We start from the raw sequence: 11710 nt of genomic DNA on the forward strand, positions 1-11710 counted from the left end.
TTACAAATCACAAAAACTTTGAGGTCTTGAAGTCTTAAACAAAAATTTAAATACAACGAGACTACTAGTCAACAACGAAGCTAATTACAAAAAAGACTTAGAAGTTCTGAACAATAATTTTATAAGTATATATACTCTTAGTCGGCGAAGGAGATCTTTCTACATAACTAAATTGAGGACACATTTAGCAATTCAACTTTAAATGTTGAGTTTAGTCTAACAATCAACAATTATAGTAGAATTGTCAAAAGTTTCCCGGATTTAGCCTTATAGAGAAATCTATTTCATCGACTAGAGTATATACAAATACAATTATTTAATTGTATTTGCATATTTTTAAAGTAGAAACAAATGGGAAAAAAGAAATAAAAGAAAAAGGACTTGAGCTCAACTTAAATTTAAAATTTAAGTTGAGTTGCCTACGTATCCCCAATGCTCATTTGCATTAGGGAATCAAAGCCCACATAGTTCTCTTACCTTACTTACCTATTTGGCTTGGCCGGCGGTTGACGGTTGGCCTACGATTCATCCCCGGTGAATTTTTCTTGTGATCCCTCCTGACGATCATCCCAATCATTTTCTTGTTCTCTGACGTCAACTTTGACCCAATCATCAAGTAACATCATGGCTTCCATATTTTTCGCGGAGAGCTTACTTCTTGATTCATTCAACACACGTGAGCCAACACTAAAAGCGGACTCGACAGCGACAGTGGAAGCCAGAACAAAAAAAATCTTCTTGGCCATTGACGCAAGTATGAGAAAATATTTCTCGTGTGTTCCCCACCAATCGAGGACGTCGATTTGGGCGGGAGGAGTAGGACCTTCATCACCAAAGGAAAAGAGTGAATCGAAATATAAATCTAACTCACTTACCATATCTGAGGACCTTCGCCGGTGCTGTAGCTGTATAGGTCGGCTAATTAAGATTGCACGTCGGGGTCATCATAATCGACTTGAAATGCGAAGCCAAAGTTATGTTGTTGAGAAGGGGGAGGTCTTCTGACTTGGTGGGTATTGTTATACTTGGTTTCATATTCGGTGTAGAGAGCACGCAAGTTAAACTCGAAGGTTTGTTGGATAATTGACCGGTTCGGGAGGTTTATTTGAAATGTTTCTGAGAGGTCTACTCCGAATTAGTCACTGGTATCCGATTGCAATGCTTTAAGTGGACCAAGATTAATAGAACTCAAATTGTTATAATAAAAATCTAAAATCTTGGAGGTACCGGCTAATTTCCATTTTGGATCCAAGACCTTTGCAATCAAAAACACCATTGGAATCTCATTGAAATACTTAGAGCATCTTCAATAGCGGCGAGCGCACCGGCTAGCCGATTCTTGGCGCTCGCCGGTCCGCTCCCCGAACCATTGCAGTCGGCGAGCTCCAAATCGGCGAGAAAAATGGCGAGCGCACGCTGATTCCCGAGCGCTCGGCGATGCGCTCGCCGATCTCCTGCCGCCATTGCAGGCTCCAGATCGGCGAGCATGATTTTTTTATTTAATTTTTGAAACACTATATATACGCGATTTGGACTTCATTTTCATTTGCACCATTTGTTTTAACGAGTACTCTCTCTATCTTAATTTCTGTACAAGAGCAACAACGCGAAATGGAGCACAACAACGAGTCTACTCCAGTGACGAGCGGGTCTCAAACTCCGACGGTACCCGCGAGAGGTGGATGGGGTCCGATGCTAGGGTACTACTACCCTTGGAAGCAGATGATGCCCGGGGTGGCATACGGGGGTGGTATGCCGGGATGGTAGGGGATGCCGGGGGGTCCGGTGATGCAGGGCGGGCCGACGGTTCCGGGCAGGCAGGGGGGACCGAGGATGCAACCCCCTATGCCGATGATGCCGGGGTGTACACTCGGGATGCAGATGACGCCAGGGTACCCGGGGATGCAGGGGACGCCGGGGGGGGACAACGTCTATCGCCCCAGTCTTGATTTTGCTACTGCTTCTTCGCACACATCGACCCCAGCGGAGACGCAGTTCACTGGGTGTGATACTTTCTCCTTAGAGGAGTTGGGGATAGATCTCGGGGATGCGGACACCCCCGTTCAAACGGGGGGAGTAGGGCGGGGTCGGGCCGCGCCAAAGAGGAAGAAGAGGAAGGGCAAGAGGGTGGTTGGCTAGTCGTCGCAGCCGGTTGATGATGACGACAGCCCGGCACAGAGGAAGTGGACGGACGCGGAGAACGTCGCGCTGTCCAAGGCGTGGGTGAGTGTTTGCGATGATCCCCTCACCTCGAACTATCAGAGGATCGTCAACCTGTGGGCTAAAATAGCAACAGCCTACAAGGCATTTTGCCCGGAGGGGAGGCCACGCAGCGGGGAGGAGTGCCGGAAGGGGTGGGACCGAATCCGGCAAGGGGTCTCCCGATTTTCGGGCTTGTACACCAACGCCCTCCGATTGTAGTCTAGTGGCCAAACTGACAAGGACTGCAGGAGGATGGCGGAGAAAGAGTTCCCCGTGCCCGGGCTTTACAAGGAGTTCACCTACTGGAACTGCTACCTGGTGCTAATGGACTCCGAGAAGTTTCGGGTAGGAGTCGATGCTGGCTGGCCGAAGAAGCAGCGCCTGAACTATATCAGTGATTACGCCGGCAGCAGCAGCGGTTCCCACGACCTCCCCGAAGATGCTTAGGAGACCCCGTCCCCTCCCGCGTTTACTCGCTGCACTCGCCCGGTTGGTCAAAGGCGGGCGCAACGGGCTCGCCAGAGGTCCGAGGAGGTCCAGTCGCCATCCCCCACTGTTGGCAGCCCAACAGCCGACCTCGTTTTCTTGGCGCGTCAACAAACGCGGGCTCGGAGGTACAAGGTCATATCTGACTGGAAGAATGCCACTGACCCAGAGGAGAAGAGTTTTTTTCACGCACTGCTCATGAGTATGCGAGCCGATTTTACTGCCGCCGCGGCACAGGTGGGGGGCTCAGACCCGGGCTCAGAAGATGCAGATTTGGGGGTCCTGGATAGCGGCGACGATGGCGACGACAGCGACGATGGCGACGACGGCGAGGCGTGAGGCGGAGGCGGGGGGCTCGTGCGTGGAGTAGGAGTTTTTTTTTAAATTAATGTAATTTTTTATTGTACTTTTTTTAATTAATGTACTTTTTAAAATTTTAATATTATTATTGAATTTTTCCGTATATGTGTCGTAAATTTAATTTCGTATTTTGTGTGATTGTTAATTATTTGTTTTTAATAATTTTGTTTATTGTGGCTGGGCTATGGCTGAGCTATTGTTTGTCCAGTTGCTTGTCCTGATGATGTGGCAGAAGGAGTTTTAGAGCTGATGATGTGATAGGAGGAGTTTGTGGCTAGGCTATGACTGAGCTATTCTTATTGGAGATACTCTTAAGCCATTTCTCAATCATATAATATAAAACACACATCAATTCAGGTGAAAAGTAAGCATTTTTCATTGCAGTTTTAAAACCAAGTGATATATACATGCAATGCTCTAAAACACGAACAGTAGTGCAATAATAAACACCCGATAATTCAACAGTTGCATTTTTGAAATATTTGAACAATTTAAATAAAGCCACGCTATGTTCCCAACAACTATGCGAAATATATAAATCATGAACGGGATAGGTTCTAAAAAAATCACATAAAGAATCTTTATGCGTCAAAGTAGAATTCAGACAATCATATGTCGAATCCCATCTATGAGACACATCCTTAGTAAAATTCGTATATCTTACGTTCTTTTGATGACAATATTTCTTCCAAGCTTTGCCAATAGTTGGCTTTTGATGGATTAATCTAACTGCAGTTCTAATAGGACTAACATGCTTTTGCCATAATTCAAGCGCATCTTGTACACATAAATTTAAAATATGACATATGCATCTTTGATGAAAATACTTACCTCCAATAACCGGAGCACAGGCCGCAATCAAACCACCAATACTTGCAATGTTCGCAGTTGCATTATCAAAACCAACAGAAAATATCTTATTGCATAATTGAAACTCACTCAAAACTTGAATAATTAAAGAAGCAATTTCGGGTGCAGTGTGTGGTGTCTCAAATTCTCTAAAACCAATTAAACGCTTGTTCAAAGTCCAACTATTGTCCAAAAAGTGAACCGTAATGCCCATGTATGAATGCCGGTTAAAACAATCAGTCCATACATCTGAGCAAATGTCCACTTTGTGGCCCAAGCCCAAGTTAAGTAAATAACGTGATAATTCAACATTTTTCACTAAACATTGTCTAACGGTAGATCGTTGAACGGTCATTCGACCTACTCTTTTGATAGCTACGTTTAAACCACTTTGCATAGTAACCTCAAATTTTTTATCATCATACACATTAAAAGGAAAATGCTTCATTGCAGCCCATCTAGTCATAACGTCAGCAAAAAAGTTTTAACATATTTAAAAAGAGGCGTACCTGACGAACCTGAGCAACCGGGTTGGAAGTTTAGTTGGGTTTGGGTAGAGGTAGTGCCACATTCTACCAGATGCTTTGTCACCAAATGACGACGGAGGGTGCCATATCCCCCACCACCCGCAAATTTGTAGACTTTATCACAATAGTTACAATATGCATGAAACGCCGATGTCTCTTCTTAAGAATGCGGATCATGAGGACTTGAAATTACCACCGGGACCTTCTTGTAGTGTTTAACAAAAATATCAGATTTCAAAGCTTTTGTAGTGTTAGTGGGTGGAGGGGGAGGAGGCATCTTCTCATTTCCGTCGGTGCTAGACGGAATAAGAGAATGAGATCTATCATCATTGTTGTCCGAGTCCGACGATATAAACACGTCGTACTCGTCATCTTGTTGTTGGGAACTACCACCGCCCCTCCCCCTACCTTGATGCATTTCAGCGAGTAGCATGATCATCCTATGATCTTCTTCTATCTATAAATATTATATAAGTTGAAGTTATAAGTAGGAACACAAAAAATTTTAAAAACTCAATCTTATGAAATTATGAATTGTAAAAATAATTTTTTAGAACTTACTTGCATGCGTTCAGCGGCCACTCGGGAAACCTCTTCCATAACTTCTCGACGACTAGGTCGCCCTGATTTTGAGGGACGACTACTTTGATATTGGGCAATTCCTTTGCCCCGATCACCACGTCCCGGTCCACCACGAGAAGAAGACATAGTGATAAATGAAAGTAGTATGGATGGAATATGGAGTATTGAATAAATGGTAAGTTTACGAACTCAATAACAAATATAGTAGTAAGTAGTAACTAGTAAACAACTTGAGCAATTAGAGAGAATGAGGAGAGAACAGAGAAATGAAGATTGAGAAGGAAATCCTTGTTAACACAAGAATGGGGTGAGCAAAAATGATGGGGGAAGTGGGGTATTTATAGGAGTAAAATTGGAAGAAATAAAAAAAATAATACAAATTTCAAATTCGGCCGGTTTACCGGTTGAACCGGCGGTTCAGAGCAAAACCGGCGGTTCAGTCCACGGTTTCTGACGAAAACCGGCAGTTTCTGGCTGAAAACCGGCGGTTTACGTCAGAAACCGCCGGTTTTTCTGCACACCTTGCCTGCAACCCTACGCCCTAGCCGGAATCTGCCCGTTGAGACCGTTGAACCGCCGGTTCAAATCGGCGATCCGCCGGTTACGGTTCGTCATATTCCCGAACCTGAACCGGCCCGCTTGAATCACCGAACCGCCAGCCGGTTCCGGTTCCGGTTCATGAACCGGCGGTTAACCGCCGGGCCGGTTCGGTTTGTGCATGCTTATATGTAGTTGGTTTAGTAGAGTAGTGGAGTAGTGGAGCACTTGAAATCTTCCTATAAGTATTTCCTTTCATGTAATGTTGAGACACGAAAAAAAAGAAACTACATTGAATAAACTTTCATCCTTCTCCTATGGATATCTCTCTCATCTACGGTAATCTTCTCATTTTCCTTTAGCCGGTTCTTTCTGCTGTTCGGCAACGATGAAAACACGAGCAAGGAGCCAAAAATATTATTTTGCGACGTTCCGGAGAGGAAATTGACTGCGACCGGGGTGACATGTAAATATCAACGACAAACAAAGTATACGAAGTAAGTAATATTTGTTTATTCATGTTCTACAAAAGCTTTGTTAAGGTCTTAAGGAAGGAGAGTTGAGGAAGATGAAGGAGGAAGAGAGAAGTGTGCATAATGTGTCGTGCAAGATGGAGTTAATTTCAATAAATTATTTTTTATTTCATTCTTTGTGCATAATTATTTGATATTCTACACATTTTGAAAGAAAATATAATGTGTCGTGCAAGATGAAAAAGTATATGCATAAGAAAAGGTAATGTTAATTATACTGTACTTTTATTTTTTAATATTTATTTTAATATTATATAATTTTAAATAATATATATTTTAAAATGATAATTATTTAAATATTTTATATTCTATTATTTATTGGGATGATAGTCATATCAATCACGGAGTTTGGTCAAATTGTGGTCTGTCCATAAATTTTGAAATTAGAATATTAATGACGAAGTTTCATTTTTTTAAATTGCCCCAGCCCTACACAAATCAACATCTTTTTGTGAATTTAAAAAATGACAATACTAAGGGTTTAGGATAGAAAGTATAAATTGCGATCGTTATCGTTTATTGAAACTGAATGTCATTTTAGAAAGCATTAACTATATTAATTATAATGTTGAATGCATGCATGAGGTTATTTGTTTAAATAAACTAAATTCTAATCTTAATATGAGTCAAATGTATGTACATTGAATTTGAATCTGGTAATCTTCATTACAACATGTATATGTACATAGAAATAATTTATAAACTTACTATAATATTTTTGTTCTATATAATATGCTCGTTTATCAATACTATCATTATATAATAAAACTACTCTTCGCAATTTTTGAACATAAATTATACTAAATTCATAATTTTATACATCATAACTTTATTTTAATAAAAGTAACTATTTTGATCAAATGTAGTAATATTGTAAATGTTTATTATTAAATACATTTATTATTTTAGACCCATATAAGGATATTGTTTAATATTCAAAAAATATTTCATAATTTGATATAAATAATATGCGCCGTGTATAGCACGGGTGTAAGTATTGTTAAAGATTGAGATAAAATTGACAAATTTCAAAATAAAATCAATAAATTCACTAAATATCGTAAATCGTAATTTATTCATTGTTAACTTTTTTTTTTCATTTTTCTATAAAAAGAATGTGACACGTAAGATTTTCTCAATCAAAACTGAAAAGCATTAACCAGGGAAGGGCATCATCTTTGTTCTTTGCATAATTTGTAGATATTAAGATTAATCCTTTTAAATTGTGTTGGTTTATGAATTACAAAAGATGAACCGGATACAACCTAAAAGAAGGAATACAGAATGAATACTGAAACGATATTACAATAAAAAAATCGAAACAGTAAAGTGTAATAGTGAAAATAAGCCGAGTCGAGGAGACCTCTTTCCGCAAGACGAGATACGCCCCAGTAGTGCTCTTGGATTAGCGTGTCGTTTCCAAAGATAAAACGACTTTTCCTCTCTGATGAAGCAGCACAACTATCAGCATAGTTCCGACGAGCTGGATGGAGGCGATTTGACAGAAAGATAATCTAGGAGTGGGAGAGAGTTTATGTTGTGTATGCTTGTCAATTGGTGTGTAATATGCATGCAATGGCTAGTCTATTTATAGGCATGCTTGTGAATTGGTGTGTAATATGCATGCAATGGCTACTCTATTTATAGGCTTAGTTGGCAAGGTCAACACAGCCTTGATGGTTGTCTTCATTGTGAGGCTCTAACCGCCGAGTGTACAAAGCGTTACAAGCCGTTATCCTAAACGAATGTATCGGGACACGCTGCGCATCTAGGTTTGCTCAGAGGTGGACTTCATCACATGTCAGCCACGCTGGTTTCACTGCGTCATACTGACGAGGTGTCATCCCACTTGGCTGGCTGACGTGGAAGTGTTGGTGGTCTAAAAAGAACTAAACTAGCCTCGGGTTAAGCCCAAGCGTACCAAGCCCAACGACCCACTGCGTCATACTGACGAGGTGTCATCCCACTTGGCTGGCTGACGTGGAAGTGTTGGTGGTCTAAAAAGAACTAAACTAGCCTCGGTTTAAGCCCAAGCGTACCAAGCCCAACGACCAGACCCAAGGATACGAGCATGAGCACATGGCACATGGCACATGGCTCGTGGCAGCGCGTGCTTGTGCGCGTGTGGGCTCTACAACCTATCTTAGTCTGCTATAATTATTACACCTAATAATTTTCATATTAAATACTAGTTTAATAATGTTGTCATTTCTGATGTGGGATAATTAACTCTTTTACTTAATCACATGACTTCTTTCATAGCTCATTTAATTAGCTCGCAATTTTACCAAACTTTAATTCATTATTTCTCACTCACCGGGAATCGGATTTGAGAAAAGGAATATACCACGGTCATCTACTCCGAACATAGATCGACGCTATATTATTTAATTTCACAAAATTAAATGTCTCGTTAAATTTATTCTTGGTAAAAACCTTTGACCGGACACACGATTCCAACAAATTGTTTTATAAGTTCGTAGTTGACTTTTGGAAATTCATCTCAACTGATTTTATTCACCATCTCATACATCCACAAAACTAATTTCAGGTAACTATAGCAAAATTAATAAAATCATGAAAATCAACAAAACAAAAAGAAACAGCTCTGCCCACCAATGATAGATGAGATAGACTTGGAGACTTGTTCACCTCACAGAGATGTAAAACAATCTATGTGTTGGTGAAAAATTACAGAATTACGTCGTCAATGATTAGTTACAAACTACTTTAATCAAATTTGACTCTTGTTACTTGAAAAAAGCTCTTCCAGATATGCGATAAAAATGTGATTAGAGTATAATGATAATTATAAATAAAATCAGTTTGGAAACCCTTAATAAGGATCCGACTAATTGATTTGTAGATCATGAGTCTTAGTTTGTCAAAATCCAATATGTTCAGGAAGACGTTGATATAAAAAAATCCATTAAATATAAAAGTACATGAACAAACATAAGTTACAATTACGATCAAAGAAAAAGATTGCAAGCATCGATCATCCACTCTTTTTTGTCCGCAACTCCTTGATAGGACGCTGAGCATTATGGATACTAGAAGAGAAGTGAAACCTTTATTTACGCAATATTAATGAAGCAACCAGAAAGAGAATCACGGTTTGTTTGAATGTGATAATGATGGTGGTTTTGGTAAATAAATAATCTGAAGGAGCTGAAGGAATATAATAACAAACTGGATCATGATGGATGGGAAGATGGGGAGTGGGGTGATTAGTATTTTGGTGGAGGTGGTGGAGATTTGTACTGGTATGATGGTGGTGGACAGTCATCCTTCTGAGGTGGTGTTGGTGAAGATTTATATTTGTAAGGAAGAGGTGGTGGAGACTCATATCTGTATGGTGGTGGTGGTGGAGATTTGTAAACATAAGGAGGAGGTGGAGGTGACTTGTATTTGTAGGGTGGTGGTGGAGGTGACTCATACTTGTAAGGTGGTGGTGGAGGTGATTCGTATTTGTAAGGCGGTGGTGGTGGGGATTTGTATAGATATGGAGGAGGAGGTGGTGACTCATACTTGTAAGGTGGTGGTGGTGGAGACTTGTAGACGTACGGTGGTGGTGGTGGTGACTCGTATTTGTAGGGTGGCGGTGGCGGTGATTCATATTTGTAAGGCGGTGGTGGTGGGGATTTGTATAGATATGGAGGAGGAGGAGGTGGTGACTCATACTTGTAAGGTGGTGGTGGTGGAGACTTGTAGAGGTACGGTGGTGGTGGTGGTGACTCGTATTTGTAGGGTGGTGGTGGCGGTGATTCATATTTGTAAGGCGGTGGTGGGGGAGACTTGTACACATAAGGAGGAGGCGGTGGTGACTCATATTTGTAAGGTGGTGGTGGGGGAGACATGTACACATAAGGAGGAGGCGGTGGTGACTCATATTTGTATGGCGGTGGTGGAGGTGATTCATACTTGTAAGGGGGTGGTGGTGGAGACTTGTAAACATATGGAGGTGGTGGTGGAGATTCGTATTTGTATGGTGGTGGCGGAGGAGACTCGTACTTGTATGGTGGTGGTGGTGGAGACTTGTACTTATAGGGTGGAGGAGGAGGTGATTCATACTTGTAGGGTGGTGGTGGTGGAGACTTGTAAACATATGGAGGTGGTGGTGGAGATTCGTATTTGTATGGTGGTGGTGGAGGCGACTCGTACTTGTAGGGTGGTGGTGGTGGAGACTCGTACTTGTAGGGTGGTGGTGGAGGCGATTCATACTTGTAGGGCGGTGGTGATGGAGACTTGTAAACATATGGAGGTGGTGGTGGAGATTCGTATTTGTATGGTGGTGGTGGAGGAGACTCGTACTTGTAGGCCGGTGGTGGTGGAGACTTGTAAACATATGGAGGTGGTGGTGGAGATTCATATTTGTATGGTGGGGGTGGAGGTGACTCGTACTTGTAAGGTGGTGGTGGTGGTGGAGATTCGTATTTGTATGGCGGTGGTGGAGGTGACTCGTACTTGTAAGGAGGTGGTGGTGGAGATTCGTATTTGTATGGCGGTGGCGGAGGTGATTCATACTTGTAAGGCGGTGGTGGAGGAGATTTGTACACATAAGGAGGAGGAGGAGGTGGTGACTCATACTTGTACGGTGGTGGTGGTGGAGATTCATATTTGTATGGTGGTGGTGGAGGTGACTTATACTTGTAGGGTGGTGGTGGTGGAGACTCATATTTGTACGGCGGAGGTGGAGGCGATTCATAGTTGTAAGGCGGCGGCGGTGGTGATTTGTATTTGTAGGGTGGTGGTGGAGGTGATTCATACTTATAAGGTGGTGGCGGTGGTGATTCATATTTGTATGGCGGTGGAGGAGGTGACTTGTACTTGTATGGTGGTGGTGGTGGAGACTCATACTTGTAAGGAGGTGGTGGAGGGGATTCGTACTTGTATGGTGGTGGCGGAGGAGACTTGTACACATAGGGAGGAGGTGGTGGTGACTTATATTTGTATGGTGGTGGTGGAGGTGATTCATACTTATAAGGTGGTGGCGGTGGAGATTCATATTTGTATGGTGGAGGTGGTGGCGACTCGTACTTGTATGGTGGTGGTGGAGGCGACTCATATTTGTATGGTGGCGGCGGCGGTGAGCTGTAAAGATACGGAAGATGTGGCAGTGGCAAGTCGGGTTTCCACGTGGAGTCGGCATTTGCCGTGGCAGCTAAGGTGGTGACGAGAGCCACCAGAACCCACAGTCGGGGTTCCATGAAGCTCTTCATGGTTGCTAATGAAAGACTGTAGTTGTCGAGTTGGATCTTTCTTTTTTTGTTTTCTGATTTTCATTAGTTCAACCTATAGCATTATATAGCCATTCCTCGCTACAATTTTATTGAATGAGTCTACTTTTTGCAATCAAATTGCAATTATTTTATTAAGAGTTGGTTGATGCCTATGGATTGCCGGTAAGAACTAGTCATTCAATTAGAAACAACTAATATACCTCATCTTATTCAACGCTAGAAATAGTATTAAAATAGCTATGCATAAATTGTTTTTGTTGATGTCAATGGACATATTATTCTCTGATTGATTGTTATGATCTTGATGTTAAAACAAATTGAAAATGACATTTAAACAGCACAAAATTTGAATACATCGTGGGGAAAGTTGATATTTAGTGGCTCGCATGAT

General features: G+C 41.8%; 1 protein-coding gene across 1 annotated transcript; it reads right to left on the bottom strand.

Annotated features, from left to right (window-relative positions):
- Positions 1-9022: 9022 nt before the first annotated feature.
- Positions 9023-11333, bottom strand: LOC121789737 (extensin-2-like). Its single transcript, XM_042188116.1, has one exon. The coding sequence runs from the start codon at positions 11296-11298 to the stop codon at positions 9307-9309; it is 1992 nt and encodes a 663-aa protein (XP_042044050.1). The 5' UTR covers positions 11299-11333; the 3' UTR covers positions 9023-9306.
- Between the last annotated feature and the right edge of the window lie 377 nt (positions 11334-11710).

Source organism: Salvia splendens, unplaced genomic scaffold (genome assembly GCF_004379255.2).
Source record: "Salvia splendens isolate huo1 unplaced genomic scaffold, SspV2 ctg321, whole genome shotgun sequence".
In the NCBI taxonomy this organism is placed as follows: Eukaryota; Viridiplantae; Streptophyta; class Magnoliopsida; order Lamiales; family Lamiaceae; genus Salvia; species Salvia splendens.

What these genes read in the sequence shown, in the direction of transcription:
- LOC121789737 (XM_042188116.1), bottom strand. Translation starts at nt 11,298, where the DNA reads ATGAAGAGCTTCATGGAACCCCGACTGTGGGTTCTGGTGGCTCTCGTC.